General features: G+C 45.4%; 1 protein-coding gene across 1 annotated transcript in view; it reads left to right on the top strand.

The window, feature by feature from the left end:
- The window catches only part of ADGRA1 (adhesion G protein-coupled receptor A1), a 1,149,356-nt gene that overhangs the window by 236,324 nt on the left and 893,007 nt on the right, over positions 1 to 20,025 (top strand). Inside the window, exon 4 of the mRNA XM_073685204.1 lies at positions 14,737 to 14,808. Coding sequence (XP_073541305.1) covers positions 14,737 to 14,808 — 72 coding nt within the window. The remainder of the gene's footprint in view (positions 1 to 14,736; positions 14,809 to 20,025) is intronic.

Raw genomic sequence — 20,025 nt, forward strand, 5'->3', positions numbered from 1 at the left:
TTATTTTCCAGCCAAGATACAGATAAACATGATTAGTAATTTGAAAGCTTAAAACGGTTGGTGAGGTGATTTTAACAAATCATCAAGCTTTTGCTCTCCCCAGGATGACACAGGGGTAGAAAAGTCCTTTCGGATCCATGATTTGTTCATCTTTATGAACGTGAGTCTGTCTACATTATCAGTGGAGAGCCGTGTGCGCTTATCTGTCAGCACACCACCAGCAGCGCTGAAAACATGTTCAGACAGAGCACTGGCTGCGGGGCATGACAAGATCTCCAAGGCGTAAGTGGCGAGCTCCGGCCATTTATCCAGATTGGAAGCCCAAAAAGAGCAAGGGTCCAGTGACATAGTCATGGCTTCAATGTTTACTTGGAGATACTCCTGTACCATCGTCTCTAGGCGTTGACTATGTGTCAGATTTCTTGTCTCCTGTGGCCTTGCAAAGGATGGGCTAAAAAATTGGTGAAATGATTCCGCAAAATTGATTTTACCAGCAGATACTGTGTTTCTGTTACGTTTTGAGTGCTGAATACTCGACGGTCCCATGGTTGGCAAGTTGGAACTGTGAGATTCACTACGTGCACCACTGGTGTTTTGTGGAAAAGCACATGTAAGATTCTGCAACAGTCTCTGCTGATACTCCTGCATGTGTGCATCCCTTTCTATGGCAGGAATAATTTCTGGATCATGTTGCAGGTAGTGCAGCAAGAAGGCACTCATGTGTCTTGCGCATCCAGGAGCACCAAGTCCCTGTTGTGTTGGTGGCGAGGTAACAATCATGCTTCCTTCCTCTGCCCTCTCCCCCCAACCTCGCACAACAGAAATGTGATCAAGGTCTCCCTCATCTGATGAGTCTTCCATCAGTTCGTCCTCCACTTCTTCCTGGGCTCCTGCACCTTCCTCACTAGTTTGGATGCTACCATGCGCCCTGGTAAGACCATCTCCCCCACCCTCACATGCCTGCCGCCTTGGTGCTGCCGACCGTCTGGACCTTGCAGATGTTAGCCCTTCCGCATACAACTCCTCCTCCTCTCCATCCTCCACCTCCTCTTGTGCCACCACCTGACCCCGAATTCTGTTTAACATGTGCTCCAGCATGTAAATCACCGGAATAGTCATGCTGATAATGGCATCGTCAGCACTAAACAGCTTCGTCGCCATTTCAAAACTGTGCAGAAGGGTGTATAGGTCCCTGATCTGAGACCACTCCTCCAGCGTGATTTGCCCCACCTCTGGATCTCGTTGGCCCAGGCTATACGTCAGAACATATTGCACCAGGGCTTGTCGGTGCTGCCACAGTCGCTGCAACATGTGCAGAGTTGAATTCCACCGGGTAGGCACATTGCATTTTAGCCGGTGAAGTGGCAGGCCCAACGACTTCTGTAGAGATGTAAGTCGCTGAGCTGCGGGATGCGAATGGCGGAAGTGAGCACACAGCGACCGTTCCCTCTGCAGAAGGCCATCTAGTCCGGTATAGTGGGCTAAAAATTGCTGGACAACCAGGTTCAACACGTGAGCCATACAAGGCACGTGTGTGACATTGCCCCGGCGAAGGGCCGCACCGAGGTTTGCAGCATTGTCGCACACGGCCTTCCCTGGTTTCAGGTCCAGTGGAGACAACCATTCATGAAACTGGTTCTCCAGAGCTGACCACAACTCCTCAGCTGTGTGACTCACATTTCCCAGACATTTCAAAGTAAAAACCGCCTGATGACGTTGAGCCCTGCTGCCAGCATAGTAAGGAGTTGTGCAGGATCCCTTCTGCGCAGTTAGAAAGCTTGTGGCATGACCAGACAGGCTTTGGGTGCAGGTGGAGGAACGAGAGGAGGTTGAGGAGGCAGAAGCAATGGAGGAACTTCGAGATAAAGAGGATTGATGCACAACTCGTGGGGACGGCAAGACTTGGACAGCAGCCCCTTGTCCTGCTGTCACCATAGTTACCCAGTGCCCAGTAAGCGACATGTAACGCCCCTGTCCATGCCTACTCGTCCAAGTGTCTGTGGTGAAATGCACCCTGTCACACACAGAGTTTCTCAAAGAAGCGGTGATGTTGTGTGCGACATGCTGGTGGAGCGCAGGCACACCTTTCTTTGAGAAGTAGTGCCGAATGGGCATCTGGTACTGGGGCACTGCGACGGATATAAGGTCTCGAAAATCCTCTGTATCCACCAGGCGGAAAGGCAGCATTTCTGTAGCCAAGAGCTTGCAGATGGTGAAATTCAATCTCTTAGATTTCTCATGGCTAGGAGGAAATGGTCTTTTACTTGTCCACATCTGAGGGACCGATGGCTGGCTGTTGTGCTTAGACAGGGTTGAGAAGGGTGTCCCCGGCAAACTGCCGGTCTGTGAGGAAGATGCAGGCGTACATGTTAGGTTGCCTTGATCCAAAGGTGGTGCTATCGATGTCGGACAGCGCTCAACACCAGCTGGTGTTTCTACCTCCAAAGAAAATGATGACCTGCCAATCACGCTGGCTGTTGCGGGTAAAGAGGTGGCAGGTCTGCATCCCAAAACAGGTGTGACTGCTGTCCCCCCAGTCACAGAGGATGAAGAGGCCGCGGATGCACAATATGTGGCAGACGGTGGTTGGCCCGGCCGGCTAGGCCGCATTGTAGCACAGTGAGCTTCCCACTGCAACTTATGCTTCATATCCATGTGCCAGTTCATGCATGAAGTACTCAAACTATGGATTTTTTGGCCTCTACTTAGCTTTTGCTGACAAATGTTACAGGTAACACGAGTTGGGTCATCCTTATCGATCTGAAAAAATGCCCAGGCTATGCAAGGCTTAGCACCCATGCGACCTGAAGAGCCACCACGACTTGTGGTCAGAGGCAGAGTCGTGTTTGAGGATGCAGTTGTTGACGTGCTTCCAGTACTACGTCTCTGTCCAGGAAGGCGCAACCTGACCTCGTCGTCACTAGCATCCTCCTCCACCTCCTCTGCTGATCTCGTCGACTGGTTGACTGTGGGTTGACAGTAAGTGGGATCTCCAACCTCGTCATCATCACCCTGTGTGTTATCACACCCGTCGTCATCAGAGCCAACCTCTTCCTGCCCTGACAAAAAACTCAAGTTGTCGCTCCAATCAGGTATTTGAGTCTCATCATCGTCTTCCTCATTGTCTCCACCAACAGGAGTTACAGTTTGGAAACGGGGGTCTACATTATGGTCAGAACCTTCTGCGTCTTTTCCTGGATCCGACTCATAAAGATTTTGGGCATCAGTGCAGATCATTTCTTCGTCTGGATTCACAGAAGCTCTCGAGCCGACCTCTGATTCCCAGGCTATTGGGGTTGACACCTCTGAGGACTGGAGTATTTGTGATGTTGAAGTTGAGGTGGAGGAGAGCCCACTTAAAGGAGCACTTGATGTCCGTTGAAGCACCTGCTGTTTTTGTGCCTCATCTGGAATTTGTAGCGATTGGTGTGGCCGTAAGAAAGGGATCTTATCACATTGTCCGCTAAAAGAAGTAGACATCTTAGTTTGGCTGGAAGAAGGTCTTTCTTCTGCAGATGTTACTGTTGCTTTAACACCTACCCCACGGACACAACCTTTTTTTCCCTTCCCAACATGCCTATTCCCCTTTCCACCATCAGCAGGCCTTTTTCCACTCATTTTGGTGGTTAACTAATTGACAACTTTGGAGTTGTTTGCACAAAAAACAATGGATGGGAACCGAGCAGAGCTGAGTGGCCAAACTGTGGTATTAGCCCAAAAGTATTGGCTGGGTTAGATGCAGTAAAACCATTTTATTACATACATAGGTGGTGGAGGTTAGTATAGATGGACTAATAGAACAAGTCCCACACACTGCTACAAGCCCAAATTTTTTTTCAGAGCTAGATGCAGATAAAAATTATTTTTAATTTGCAACCTGGTGGAGGTTAGTATAGATGGACTAATAGAACAAGTCCCACACACTGCTACAAGCCCAAATTTTTTTTCAGAGCTAGATGCAAATAAAAATTATTTTTAATTTGCAACCTGGTGGAGGTTAGTATAGATGGACTAATAGAATGATGCTATGCCCAAAAGGTTTTACTTAGCTAGGTGCAGTAAAAAAAATTGTATTCTATACACAGGTGGTGTAGCTTGCAACACAGATAGGCTACTCCACTGACTAACACACACTGCAAGAGGCCAAAAAGGATTTGCCTAGCTAGATTTAGCCAAATGCTGTGAAAAAGACTTGCACAGCACTGGCACTGACCTGCCTGGCAAAAAGTGATAGGAACTGATGTAACCTAGTACTCAAAAGGACTGCAATTACAATTAGTCCCTACTCCCAACCTATCTATTTAAGAGCACAGACCTGCCTGATAAAAGTCGTAGGAAATGATGTAACCTAGCCCTCAAAAGGACTGCAATCACAACTATTCCCTACTCCCAAGCTATCTGTAGATTTCAGAGAAAATTGGCTTGAAATGAACACTCAAAGTATAGCGCCCACAGCAACAGCGGTGCCATCTAACACGCAGCTGCAGCAGTGAGAAAATGGTGGCTACGTGGAAAATGGCTGGGTCTTATAGGGCAAGGAAATGTGACATACACTGCCAATGACACATGCCCTTGCTTGTGTGAAAAAAAGCAGTTCGCTCCGTGTGTGCGCTGCTGATAGGCTGACAGATTGCACCTCCCCACTGCAAATGCGGGAAAGAGAAAAAAAAATGGAGATATTCATTATTTATGCAGAGATCCATCCCCTGCCCCTCCCCCCGCCCCGCTGTACACTCAAACTGCGTATTAACATTAATTTTCATCATTACTGAGAAAAAATCCAGTTATGATTGTGGTGCACGAACAGTTATCGAACATAACCTCGTACAGCCAAATTTTTTTCAAATCGTTCGTGTTCGCCGAACGGCTCGAACACCGCCCAAAACAGCTCGAATTTGAGATTGGTGAACAGTTCGAGTCGAACACCGCTCATCTCTACTCATTAAGTCCATGCCTCAGAGACTGCAAGCTGTTATTAAAGCCACAGGTGGTGCAACAAAATACTAGTGATATATTGGAGTGTTCTTTTGTGTTTGTTTTTCATGATTCCATAATTGAGTGATTCCATAATTTTTTCACTGTGCTTGGTCTGAAAAAAATTACCCTTACTGAGTACCACATTTTTTAATCTTGACTTCTTTTAGTGTTTCTAAGGCTGGGTGCCCACGTAGCGTTTTTCAAGCGTTTATGCTGCGGAATTTCCACAGCATAAACGCTTGTGAAACGCTAGGTAATCCGCACCCCATGGTCCCCAAGGGGATTCTGCATGTTCTATGCACATGCTGCGGATTTTTCCGCAGCGTTTATGCTGCGTACAAAAATCCGCAGCATGTCATTTAATTTTGTGGAAGCGCAGCGGAACTCCCGCCATTGACTTGCATTGAGACGCATAGAAACCGCGACTGTACATTTGTACAAGCGGCTTCTATGCGTCTCTATGTGCGGATGGTACCCAGTTCTGGAGGAGAGGAGACTCTCGTCCAGACCTGGGTACCATTGTACCTGTAAAAAAAGAATAAAATAACTAATAAAGTTTATACTCACCTTTCCGAAGGCTCTCTCTGAATGCCGGCATCGCTTGAGGACCTGCGGTGACGTCATAGTCATGTGACCGCAGGCCCTTCACCGCTCTGTCTCGCGATATGCCGGCATCCAGGAACCAGACAGGAACGAGCGCTGCAGCCACGCCTGGCATCGGGGGTGAGTATAGCTTTATTTGTTTTAATTTTTACGGTTCACACTGTATATCCATGCTGTTTGCATGGATTTATACAGTGTGACCTAGTTGTCAAGCACTTTCCAAGTGATGCTATCGCCTGGAAAGCGCTTGTCAATCTGCATGCGGAAACGCATGTGAATCCGCATGTGGATCCGCATGTATTCTGCAGGAAAAACGCATGCCCAATCTGCATGTACAATCTGCATGCGTTTTTTCTGCCAGGGAGATGCAGAAATGCTGCAGAAATTTTCTGCTTCATTTCTGCATCGTGGGCACATAGCCTTAAAGCCCCAAAGTTGCCATTTGAAATGACTTTAGTTTTGTGCCATGTCTGTGATCTGCTTTTTTTCAACAACATTAAACAACTGACTAAACATCCTCCGAGCCCGGTGATTCCATAATTTTTGCCAGGGGTTATATAGTGGGATGCTTCTGTACTTGTTTTTTATGCTTTTTAATATTTAAACAAGATGACAAAAGGATATAAAAGTGAGACAAACTGGAATCCCGAACACAGCACTCCTACAGTTGTTAATCATTGACTCTGGCCCACGGCATGGACACTGCTATCTTTTAACATCTTCCCATTAGATCATCTGTATTTACATCTCGTATTTTGGCTTTCTTGTCAACTTCTGGGACTTCATTTGATTGTCATTTTTTTATGCACTTGTTTTTTATGTATTTGTCCTTTCCCTCTTTCCGCTTTCTTACCCTTTTCCTTCCTTCTTCCCACTTCCCCTATCTACCGCAATTGTTTGTCATTTTTTAGCGACCCATTTAGGTAATTCTGATGACTTATTTTGCACTTTGCACAATGCACTTTATTTTAATCATCACTTTGATGTACATACTTTTTTTTTATGCTTTTCTCTGATGCACTCATTCCTGTAACTTTTACACACAAGGTTGTTTATACTCTTATTTTTCTTTTTACTCTCTTTCACTTTTTGCCACTTATATGTTTTATCGTGGTTTGCCCACGTTGTTTCCCACTTCAAAAATTACCACCTCTGGTTGCACATGCGTGTTGGCTCTCCTGTTGGCCCATGTCTTTAATGACATCTACATGGGGCAGTGCGGATCCTTGACATCACAGGAACTTTTTCCTTTGAACCCCAGTATCATTGGGATTGCTGGAAGTGACGTGCATGTAGCTGGACCCTCACCCCTCATGCACCCGATCATTGCGGCATTGATCAATTATACCCGATGGGAGGCATACATATAGAATGGGCCTTGACACATGCCCAAACAGCCCCCTGAGGACGCCCATGCGAAACACGATTTGGGGCTTCATGCGTATACAGGGACATTACTTTATGGGTGAGCAGCACTCTTTACTTTATATGCATACATAGCTTTCTTTTTCTTGTTCTTGTAGTTTTTCACCTTTATCATTATATCTCATTGAGGTATGTGATAGTTGTGTGAGCCTTGTGTCTTTGTGGGGAGTCCACTTTGTGGTCATACCACAGCATAACCTTTATTCCCATGAAATATATAGTTTGAGTACTTTTTCATTACTAGTAAGATGTAGCCATGTTTATAGTCATTTTTTGCTACCTAATCACTTACTGATTAAATTTTCCATCCTTGATGTAGCCCTTTTTTCGTGTCCTCACCACTGATCTACTACTATACATTTTTATGACATAAATATATTTTGCCTATTTTTGCTATATATGTAATAAAAATTGATATTTTTTTATACTCAAATAGGTCTCTATTATTTTGTCATAGCTTTTTGGGGTTAATCACTCCCTTTTTTCTGTAGGATATAATCAGTGCTATCTGAGTAGGATGCTTCTCCATACAGGAAATTAGGATGCAGAAACCAGCACTCATTGATCACAGCACATTAACCCCAGTTGTAATCTCCGAACTTCCCAACTCCGTTTTGATCTTTTATGACGATCTGAAGAAGGTCTAACTGGGATGGAAATACTGCAATTACACTTGTATTTTTTAGACTGCAGTAAATAAATCACAAGTTGAAGCATCACCACAAGTTCAGTTTTTATAATAATAAAAAAGATGATATTTTCTGTAAATTTTTCCTTTTTTTTCTATAGAATTCAAAGATAGCTTGACAAGCAGCTTGTTGCACCCCTTTTTTTTTAAGTAGGACTCAATAATATGGTGGGAACTCAACCTTTTGCTTCTAATTTTCCAATATAAACTTCAGGGATCATATTATGAAGTCAAAAGAAAAGTTTTTTAAGTGTGGGAGCAAACTGGAATTTGAGAACCTGGAGGAAATTCATGGAAACCAAAGGAGAACATGAAAAATCTACAATGATGTTGCCCTTAGTCAAAATCTCGAAACCACGATCTAGTGTGCTGCACTCACTTCTGTGCACTGATGACAAGACAAAGGACGCTGAAATACTTTGCTACAGATCCAAATTTTAGTTTGATATGATGCAGAAGCAACTCTCTAATAGGAAATTTGATTCATCTCTGCTTCTGTGTTCAGAAATCAAGAACCCTCATGTGGACCCATTATTAACCCCTTCCCAACACTTTGATTGACAGCCTGCTCTGCACACACATTATGCAGAGCAGGCTGTCAACCAAAGTGTTACTGTGAGTTCTCCTTGCACCACCTCAATGACTAGTAGAGAGCGGCTGCAGGGAGGATATAGGTTCATTTTCTCCCAGTAGTCGCTGCTCCAGTAAGGCAGGATTTTAGTGCTATTTACCAGCAGATTATCCCTATATATTGGCATGTAAATACAATTTTTGGACATGACCAGTTCCCTTGAAAACAGTCTAACACTGTCAAGACTGATTGATAGTAGAGACACACCCAATTGACATGGGAAATGGTGATACCTTCATTCCTATTAGCCAGCCAGAGGAGCAAGACGACTGCCGATTAGCTATAATAGTTTAATAGCCTGTTTACACTATTCAGGTGTGCACTGAACTATCTGTAATAGCTCATTCAGAACACATAGGCAGCCATAGTTCTCGCAGTTCCAGTTTAGTCCAGACAATGCGCTGCCGAGAACGATGATCTTTTATACAAACTATTTAAACCGCAAGATTATCGTGAAACGAGTGTTCATTTGAACACTCATTCACAATAATCATGCAGTGTAAATGCAGCTTTAGTATCAATCCCACATTCAGGTGCATCTCACAAAATTAGAATATTATCAAAAAGTTAATTTATTTTAGTTCTTCAATACAAAAAGTGAAACTCAGATATTATATAGAGTAATTACAAACAGAGTGATCTATTTCAAGTGTTTATTTCTGTTAATGTTGATGATTATGGCTTACAGCCAATGAAAACACAAAAGGCATTATCTCAGTAAATTAGAATACTTTATAACAACAGCTTGAAAAATGTTTTTAAAATCCAAAATGTTGGCCTACTGAAATGTATGTTCAGTAAATGCACTCAATACTTGGTCGGGTCTTCTTTTGCATCAATTACTGCATCAATTCGGCGTGGCATGGAGGTGATAAGCCTGTGGCACTGCTGAGGTGTTATGGAAGCCTTCCTCTTGACAATACCCCATAGATTCTCTATGGCGTTAAGGTCAGGCGAGTTTGCTGGCCAATCAAGCACAGTGATACTGTTGTTTTTAAACCAGGTATTGGTACTTTTGGCAGTGTGGACAGGGGCCAAGTCCTGCTGGAGAATGAAATTTCCATCTTCAAAAAGCTTGTCGGCAGAGGGAAGCATGAAGTGCTCTAAAATTTCCTGGTAGACGACTGCGCTGACCTTGGTCTTGATAAAACACAGTGGACCTACACCAGCAGATGACATGGCTCCCCAAACCATCACTTATTGTAGAAACTTCACACTAGACCTCAAGCAGCTTGGATTGTGGCCTCTCCACTCTTCCTCCAGACTCTGGGACCTTGATTTCCAAATGAAATGCAAAATTTGCTTTCACCTGAAAACAACACCTTGGACCCCTGAGCAACAGCCCAGGTCAGCATTTTCAGTTGAGAGACGGATGCCCTTACCAGTTATAATTCCACCAGCGGCACTAAAAACCCGCTCTGATAAAACGCTAGCGGCACCGCTAGCGGCACGGCAGGCCAGGACCTCCAAGGCGTAGAGAGCCAGTTCATTCCTCGTATCCAGCTTGGACACCCAATAATTATAAGGCACAGAGGAATCACGGAGGACGTTGGTACGGTCGGCAAGATACTCCCTCAGCATCTTCCCAAACTTTGCACTCCTTGGGAGAGTACCCCGCGCCTCATGGCCTGTGCGATGGGTGGGGCTGAGAAAATTCTCCCAGAACTTTGACAGTGTTCCCCTGCCTCTGCTGGATTGGAGTTGTGTCTCTCTCGCCTTTAGTCCTTGGTTGTCCAACGAACTGTGACCTCTGCTGCCAGCATTTTCAGATGGGAATTTTTTTAATAGTTCCGCAACAAGGGCCTTCTGGTACTGCCCCATTTTTGTAGACCTCTCCGCCTCAGGAATAAGAGATAGAAAGTTCTCCTTGTAGCGTGGGTCTAGAAGTGTCACCAACCAGTAATGGCTGTCACCCAAAATTTTGAGAACGCGAGGGTCATGGGAAAGGCAGCGTAACAAACTCAGCCATGCGTGCCAGGCTACTAACAGGCAAGACTTCCGTGTCCTCACCAAGAGGACGACTGACCATGCTCTCCTCATCCTCTTCCTCTCTGGCCATCCACACTGAACAGACGGTAAGACAGTTGGGCAGGTAGTGCATGAAACTAGCTCCTGTTCCTCCTACTCCTCCTCTTCCTCATGGTCACCCAATCCACGTTGGGATGAGATGAGGCTGGGCTGTGTGTAATCACCCTGTATGGTTCCTTGCTCCATCTCATCGTGCTCCGCCTGCAATGCATCCTCTTTGATTGCGAGCTGAGAGCGTTTCAGAAGACTGAGAATCAGGATGTTGACACTAATTATGGCGTCATCATCACTCACAATCTTGGTGGAGTCCTCAAAGTTTTGGAGGATGATACATATGTCTGACATCCATGTCCACTCCTGGGGTCTTATGTTTGGAGTCTGAACTGAATACCGACGGCCTTGTTGATGCTGGTACTCAACAACTGTCCTCTTCTGCTCACAAATCCTTCCCTATATCTGCAGTGTAGAGTTCCAATGCGTGGGGACATCACATACCAGTCTGTGAGCCGGAAGCTGCAAACACTGCTGAAACATGGCAAGGGCGGCGGAAGCTGTAGCTGACTTTCTAAAATGGGCACACAGGCGGCGTACTTTAACAAGTAGATCCGGCAGCTCCAGGTAGGATTTGAGAAACCGCTGAACCACGAGGTTAAGCACATGGGCCAGGCATGGTATGTGTGTGAGCTCGCCTCGCCTCAGAGCCGACACCAGGTTCCGGCCATTGTCACACACGACCATGCCTGGCTGTAGGTTCAGCAGTGTAAGCCACAGATCTGACTGCTCTTTCAGACCACAACTTTTCAGCATTGTGCAGTTTGTCACCCAAGCATATTAACTTCAGAACAGCCTGTTGCCGCTTGGCTAAGGCAAGTGCTCTAGTGCTTCCAGCTTGTGACTAATGTGTTTCATTTCGGAGATGGAGGCTAAAGAGGAGGAGGAAGCTGAGGAGGATGAGGTGCAAGAGCTGTAGACTGAGGGGCAACCCTGATTGACCTAGGGCCCACAATCATTGGCGTCAGGAGGACGTGTTCTGTCAAAAGGTCCGACTGGGTCCCTGCTTCCACTATGTTAACCCATTGTGCCGTCAGCGAGATGTACCGTCCCTGCCCACAAGCACTTGTCCACGTGGTTAGGTGGACTTTCCCGCTAACTGCGTTGTTGAGGGCACGGATAATGTTGTGGGACACGTGCTTGTGTAATGCGGGGACGGCACACCGGGAGAAATAGTGGCGGCTGGGGACCGAGTACCATCAGGTTTTGGAATGCCTCCATCTCCACGAGCCTAAAAGGCAACATTTTGAGTGCAAGCAGTCGCCAAATGTGGGAATTTAATAGTGTGGCCTGTGGGGAGTTGGCTGCGTATTTGCGCTTCAGTTCCATGGACTGGGATATGACAACTGACCGCTGCGCTGGGACAAGGATGTGGCTGTGTTTCCTGATGCTGCTACTTGAGAGTGTGCAACGACAGGTGCAGGGCAGGAGGCATCTTCGCATGCACCATGGACAGGGTATTGGCTTGCATGCACAACAGCGGAAGAAGCTGGTTGTGCCACCCGCAGACACTGTTCCTGGACCCTGGGGTTCGACCCACAAAGTCGGGTGCTTTGCTGCCATGTGCCTGATCATGCTGGTGGTGGTCAGGCTGGTCGTTTTGCCACCCCTACTGATACTGGCCTGGCAGGTGGTGCAAAAGGCCCTTTTGGGGTAATTGGCAGAGTCTTTAAAAACCAACCAGACTCGGAAAGACCTAACAGTTGTACTGGCAACTTCCGTTGTGTTGGTGCTACGGGGAGCCGTTGCCTGCCTTCTGTCTGCAGCCACCACACTGCTTCTTCCTGCCTAATGGGGTGCTCTACTTCCTTCCTCCTGTGTGCTGCTGTCCTCGCTCTGCATGTCCTCCTGCCAGGTTGGGTCAGTTACTATTTCATCCAGCACCTCGTCTTCCACTTCCGCACCCTGGTTCTCCTTCTGACTTTCTGGAAATTGTGTCTCATCATCGTCCACCTCTTGTGACACTTTCCCACCATCACTTTTGTGTGACCATGGCTGCTCAAATATTTTGGCATCGCTACATGCAATCTCCTCTTGCCCCGCTTCAAGTGGAGAGGGCGAGAGGCCCGAATCTATAAATGGAAAAGTGAACAGCTCTTCCGAATGTCCAAGTGTGGGATCAGTTGTCTCTGGGTACTTGGCATGGTGGGAGGAAGGAGGATCAGGGTGAGGAATATTCAGTTCAGACTCACGGCTACTGAGGCTTGACCGTGTGGAATACTGGGTGGTGGTAGTGGTGGCAAAGTGACTGGAAGCATTATCCGCTAGCCAACCAACAATCTTTTGACACTGCTCTGGGTTCTATAGTGGTATTCTGTGGTCCCCTAGGAATTTTTGACAGGAAGGTCAGGAGAGAAGATGTGGGTGTTTGTTGTGGCACAATTTCAGCTTGCCCACGGCCTCGGCCTCTGCATGCACCATCACCATCAAGTTTAGTTCCTTGTCCCTTGCCACGCTTCTTGCCCATTTTAATTGGAGGACAATATCTTCCACGCTCACTACAAATAGCTGAATTTGGAGCTAAGTTATATGTAATCCGTGTGACGGACAAAGCACAGCTTTAAATACCTGGCCTGTAGGTAACTATTTTTAACAGCAAACTGATGTCAATAACTTTACTGACACATTGAAACAAAATTTTAATGGAGGCCAGAAATGGCAGTATTTTCAGCGCAATTATATGTGATCCGTGTGACGGAGAAACCACAGTTTTAAATAGCTGGATTTTTATTGCCGTAATATGGAAAGAACCTGGCTGTATTCTGCAGTGCCAACAAGCAAATGGCACAGAAAAACGGTGTTTTCTGGATTGCTTTTTAAGCAAATTATAAGGATTAAGATCCAAAAAAAATTATTCCTGGCCCCTGAGAACTGGGCCTATGTCTAGAAATTTCTAACAGCAGCAGCAGCAGACAAAACTGGAATGGAGCCTCTTGTGCTATATGCACTGCAGTCTGCTATATACACTGCCTGCCTGTATACACTGCCTGCCTCATATCTCTGCAGATGGATTAGTCCTCAGAAGGACTGTTGAGATGGATATGTGTAATATACTTCTATTCTACCTACACTACCTAATAAACAAGCAAATCTCTCCCTAGCTCAGCAGCACCTCTCCCTACACTGTAAGTAGTAGGGAGTAGACTGATGAGCCCGGCAGCGTCAGGTCTGATATAGACCTGATGATGCTGTGCGGCCAGCTAATCACTGTAATGCCCACAACCAACATGGCTGCGGCATTACAGTGAGTGGCAGACAATCCCTGCATGTTCATTGGCGCTCTAAAGAGCGCCAGACATGCAGGGAGGGGACCCGAGCATCCTCCCAAGCATCTTGCAAGTACTCGGCGAGCTCCAAGCGTCTCGAGTACTGAGAAGCTCGGGCGAGTACCGAGTACTTGCGAGTATGCTCGCTCATCACTAGCTGTAAGCCATAATCATCAACATTAACAGAAATAAACACTTGAAATAGATCACTCTGTTTGTAATGACTCTATATACTGTAATATATGACTTTCACTTTTTGTATTGAAGAACTGAAATAAATTAACTTTTTGGTGATATTCTAATTTTGTGAGAAGCACCTGTAGTTCCAGGAGAAGCGGCCAAGGAATAGCCTTAAATAGAGTAATATGAATTGTTATTTAAATTTGAAATACAAGTATTTACCCCCCTGAGGAAGGGAGAACCAAACATGCGAAGTGTGTTTTGGGGAATATGTTTCTGTTGTAACCTTGCATGGTGCATCACATGGGTAAAACAATTTTTGCAATATACTAGTACATATGAATGGGTACGTATATGTTTGTATGTTTACAATGTAGGTTCCCACCATTGTGTCTATCATCTGAAATTCTATACAATTTACATCTACATCTATTGTACCTATTTTACAATGCTATATGCAGTGCTCTGTTACCAATGTTCTGATTTTTGTTGTCTCTTTTGTTTTATGGATTATTAAATACTCATATATACATATGTATATTTAATAAAGAATATATATTTTTTGGCTAAAAATTTCCTTTTCCGTTATTGTATACAGTATTTACCAAAATAGACCTGTCAGGAGGGTCCTGAAATATGGTTACCAATCAGATCTTGGTAATAAGGGCTGCAAAAATACAATACTAAATGTAATAATTGTATTCTTGCACTATTGTGAATGGACCTCAGATGCTATACTTCACACAAACTATAGACCAGAGGGGCGCTGTTTACAGAAGGAATTAACTTTTTTTAAAATCTCTTTCAATGAATGGAACCATCTAGTTAGTCTGAATATCTAACAATTTAGATCAAGGGTTTAATCTAAACTTTTTTTTTCTTTACAGAGATTTGTCCAATAACCGTATCGGTTGTCTGTCATCTGAAGTGTTCATCGGACTCAGCAGTCTTCACAAACTGTACGTATATGGCTTTTTTGCAAAATGCTGTAAAATATGATCATTTGTAATTTGATAATCCTTACATTTCAAGGATATAAACATCTGGAATGATTTTTTTTTATTTTTCTGAACTACCTGTATTTTGGCCAAAAAAATGACAGTAGGATTTTGTTAAAAATTTTGGACCGTTTGTCTTCGGCGTCCTTTGTGTTTCATTGTACATATCAGACTGCAAAATAAGGCAATAGTCAACTCCATCAGTGAACTTGCTCTGGTGGAAGGGTTTGTAACAATTCCTTTGTAATATTTGATTCTCTTTTAAGCTGATTTATGAACACATTGAAATTAATATTTTATAAGGTCATAAATCAGCTTAAAAGATATTTAAGGAGAAAGTAGATAAGGACCGCGCTCAAATTTGAACTCTAGGGCTCTCTCACACTTGCGATGCAATCGGACGAATGCAGTGCAATAAAAAATCGGATTGCACTGGTCCCAATGTAACCCTATGGGGCATCTCACAGCTACGATTATTTTCTCATGCCGTTTCGGCATGTGAAAACAATCAAAGCATGCTGCAATTGCATCCAAGAATCGTATCACGCACACCCATATAAGTCTATGGGTGTGACGTCACTGCTTTCTGGGTCTTCTATCCTTAGATTACGATATCGGAGAGAATGAGACACAGGACAGGATGTATGTGTCAAACAAGCTCTAACTTTATTACAAAGCATAGGGTTTATATACACCCTGAAGGCAGGAAACGGATTTACCATATATGGTCTGATTATACAATTTAGCACACAAAGACTAGTTTCTGTTCTCGTGATGCCTATGCTTGTGTTGAAACATTTAATCAGATACATTTATTCAGACACAGTTAATCAGATACATTCTGATGACTAGCAAGGACACTTTAGTCTCTATTGATACAAGGAAGGAACATTTAGCTGTTGTTTTGACCTAAAGTAACTGTCAGACTTACAGTGCCTACAAGTAGTATTCAACCCCCTGCAGATTTAGCTGGTTGACACAACTTGGCATTGTGACATTTGTACTGTAGATCAGCCTCGAAGTGGGAAATGCACTGCAGCAAATTTTTTTTTTTTTTTAAACGTTAAAAGTTAATTCAGAGTGTCATTTATTATTCAACCCCTCAAACCACAAGAATTCTGTTTGGTCCCTCTAAAGTATTAAGAAGTAGTTCAGGCACCAAGAATAATGAGCTTCACATGTGTGGATTAAAGATCTCTTTTGCCAGCCTTTTCTGACTATTTAAGACCCTCCCCAAACTTGTGAACAGCACTCAGACATGGTCAACATGGGAAAGACAAAGGAGCATTCCAATGCCATCAGAGACAAGATCGTGGAGGGTCACAAGGCTGGCAAGGGGTACAAAACCCTTTCCAAGGAGTTGGGCCTACCTGTCTCCACTGTTGGGAGCATCATCCGTAAGTGGAAGGCTTATGGAACTACTGTTAGCCTTCCACGGCCTGGACAGCCTTTGAAAGTGTCCTCCCGTGCCGAGGCCAGGCTTGTCCGAAGAGTCAAGGCTAACCCAAGGACAACAAGGAAGGAGCTCCGGGAAGATCTCATGGCAGTGGGGACATTGGTTTCAGTCAATACCATAAGTAACGTACTCCACCGCAATGGTCTCCGTTCCAGACGAGCTCGTAAGGTACCTTTACTTTCAAAGCGTCATGTCAAGGCTCGTCTACAGTTTGCTCATGATCACTTGGAGGACTCTGAGACAGACTGGTTCAAGGTTCTATGGTCTGATGAGACCAAGATCGAGATCTTTGGTGCCAACCACACACGTGACGTTTGGAGACTGGATGGCACTGCATACGACCCCAAGAATACCATCCCTACAGTCAAGCATGGTGGTGGCAGCATCATGCTGTGGGGCTGTTTCTCAGCCAAGGGGCCTGGCCATCTGGTCCGCATCCATGGGAAGATGGATAGCACGGCCTACCTGGAGATTTTGGCCAAGAACCTCCGCTCCTCCATCAAGGATCTTAAGATGGGTCGTAATTTCATCTTCCAACAAGACAACGACCCAAAGCACACAGCCAAGAAAACCAAGGCCTTTTTCAAGAGGGAAAAAGTCAAGGTGTTGGAGTGGCCTAGTCTGTCTCCTGACCTTAACCCAATTGAAAACTTGTGGAAGGAGCTCAAGAATAAAGTCCACATGAGACACCCAAAGAACCTAGATAACTTGGAGAAGGTCTGCATGGAGGAGTGGGCCAAGATAACTCCACAGACCTATGCCGGCCTGATCAGGTCTTATAAAAGACGATTATTAGCTGTAATTGCAAACAAGGGTTATTCCACAAAATATTAAACAAAGGGGTTGTATAATAATTGACCCACACTTTTATGTTTAAAATTTAATAAAATTCAACTGAGCAACATAACTTTTTGGTTTGTAAGATTTATGCTTCTGTTCATAAAACCTACTCTCGTTTGCAGTTTGAAGGCTCTAACTTATTTGCATTTTATCAAACCAGCTAAATCTGCAGGGGGTTGAATACTACTTGTAGGCACTGTATATAGCATAGATGGGGCCTTTAAACTTGAGGGACCTCATCTTCTGCTATAACATTCCGTCCTTTTGTTCCTTCATTTATCAATATGAATTTCTATATTTTCTTTTAGTACAACGCTGAATACACATTAGAAAAAAATTAAAAATCAAATAAACCGCAAGACACATTAGCAAAACCTGAAAAATAGCTTGCACTATACCAGCCAACCACCAACCGATACCTTTAAACCAATTAACGGGATTTAGAAAGGAAAAGGTGTTTGCCCACCAGGAATCCTGATTCTTGAGGTTGGCGTCATCATAAAGTCTCCTTAATTTTACCACGTCTTCTAACTTATGTTTCAGCGTCAATACACTAGAATTGTCTATGTAATGGCAGCATGCGGGCCATATTATCTGGCATATTCCTCCTTGTGCCGCTGTTAAATAATCTAGTACAAGGGTATGTTGGTTCGTGACAATAATCAATTGATTCTGTACTGCAAGAGATCCGTTAACTATTTCTAAAATATCCCAAATCTGGTCATCAAGATAGTCCATAGCTTCTACTAATTTATCCCACATTTGTGTCAATATAGGGCAGGGGTCTCAAACTCGGCTGGGTATATGGGCCGCACATGGAAAAAATTTGAATTTGGGGGGCCGCATTCTTTGTTCAATGTGACATTTTTAGTGATACCATTTTTTTTTGTATACACCTTTTGAACATTTTTTCCGTGTTTATTTTTTTATGGCTTGGGTCGTTATGGATGTGGCGATAATAAACGTGCACTTTTTTGTGTTTACTTTAGTTTACATATAAAACAGCATTTTTAGTGCCCAATATTTTTCATGCTTTATTTTTATTTTTTTTAGTTTTACAATTTTGTTTCCCCCAATTGGCCACATTCAGTAATATTGTCTTACAATTAGCATCATATAGTAATAATGGCAAACATCTTGTAGTAATGTTCCCCATCCAAGTCCCCATCTTGTACTAATGTGCCCCATCCAGGTCCCCATCCTGTGGCTATGTGCCTCATCCAGGTCCCCATGTTGTGGCTATGTACCCCATCCAGGTCCCCATCCTGTGGCTATTTGCCCCATCCAGATCCCCATCTTGTGGCTATGTGCCCCATCCAGGTCCCCATCTTGTGGCTCTGTGCCCCATCCAGATCCCCATCTTGTGGCTATGTGCCCCATCCAGGTCCCCATCTTGTGGCTATGTGCCCCATCCAGGTCCCCATCTTGTGGCTATGAGCCCCATCCAGGTCCCCAACTTGTGGCTATGTGCCCAATCCAGGTCCCCATCTTGTGGCTATGTGCCCAATCCAGGTCCCCATCTTGTGGCTATGTGCCCCATCCAGGTCCCCATCTTGTGGCTATGTGCCCCATCCAGGTCCCCATCTTGTGGCTATGTGCCCCATCCAGGTCCCCATCTTGTGGCTATGTGCCCCATCCAGGTCTCCATCTTGTAGCTATGTGCTCCATCCAGGTCCCCATCTTGTGGCTATATGCCCCATCCAGGTACCCATCTTGTGGCTATGTAGCCCATCCAGGTCCCCATCCTGTGGCTATGTGCCCCATCCAGGTCCCCATCTTGTGGCTATGTGCCCCATCCAGGTCCCCATCTTGTGGCTATGTGCCCCATCCAGGTCCCCATCTTGTGGCTATGTGCCCCATCCAGGTCCCCATCTTGTGGCTATGAGCCCCATCCAGGTCCCCAACTTGTGGCTATGTGCCCAATCCAGGTCCCCATCTTGTGGCTATGTGCCCCATGTTCTCCATCTTGTAGCTATGTGCCCCATCCAGGTCCCCATCTTGTGGCTATGTGCCCCATCCAGGTCCCCATCTTGTGCCTATGTAGCCCATCCAGGTCCCCATCCTGTGGCTATGTGCCCCATCCAGGTCCCCATCTTGTGGCTATGTGCCCCATCCAGGTCCCCATCTTGTGGCTATGTGCCCCATCCAGGTCTCCATCTTGTGGCTATGTGCCCCATCCAGGTCCCCATCTTGTGGCTATGAGCCCCATCCAGGTCCCCAACTTGTGGCTATGTGCCCAATCCAGGTCCCCATCTTGTGGCTATGTGCCCCATCCAGGTCCCCATCTTGTGGCTATGTGCCCCATCCAGGTCCCCATCTTGTGGCTATGTGCCCCATCCAGGTCTCCATCTTGTGGCTATGTGCCCCATCCAGGTCCCCATCTTGTGGCTATGTGCCCCATCCAGGTACCCATCCTGTGGCTATGTAGCCCATCCAGGTCCCCATCTTGTGGCTATGTGCCCCATCCAGGTCCCCATCTTGTGGCTATGTGCCCCATCCAGGTCCCCATCTTGTGGCTATGTGCCCCATCCAGGTCCCCATCTTGTGGCTATGTGCCCCATCCAGGTCCCCATCTTGTGGCTATGTGCCCCATCCAGGTCCCCATCTTGTGGCTATGAGCCCCATCCAGGTCCCCAACTTGTGGCTATGTGCCCAATCCAGGTCCCCATCTTGTGGCTATGTGCCCCATCCAGGTCCCCATCTTGTGGCTATGTGCCCCCTGTTCTTCACACACATAAAATAGAAAAAAAAAGATGATTCTCACCTGTCCTCCGTTCCCTCAGCGTCCTTCCTGCAGATGTGGCCCGAAGGCACCACAGATTCAGACCCCTTGACGATCCCGACCTGGTCCAGGAGGAGCCACCGACAGCAGCGCTGCATTG

This window comes from Phyllobates terribilis, unplaced genomic scaffold (assembly GCF_046119375.1).
Source record: "Phyllobates terribilis strain yellow unplaced genomic scaffold, ASM4611937v1 Scaffold_5__5_contigs__length_657084704, whole genome shotgun sequence".
NCBI classification, from domain to species: Eukaryota; Metazoa; Chordata; class Amphibia; order Anura; family Dendrobatidae; genus Phyllobates; species Phyllobates terribilis.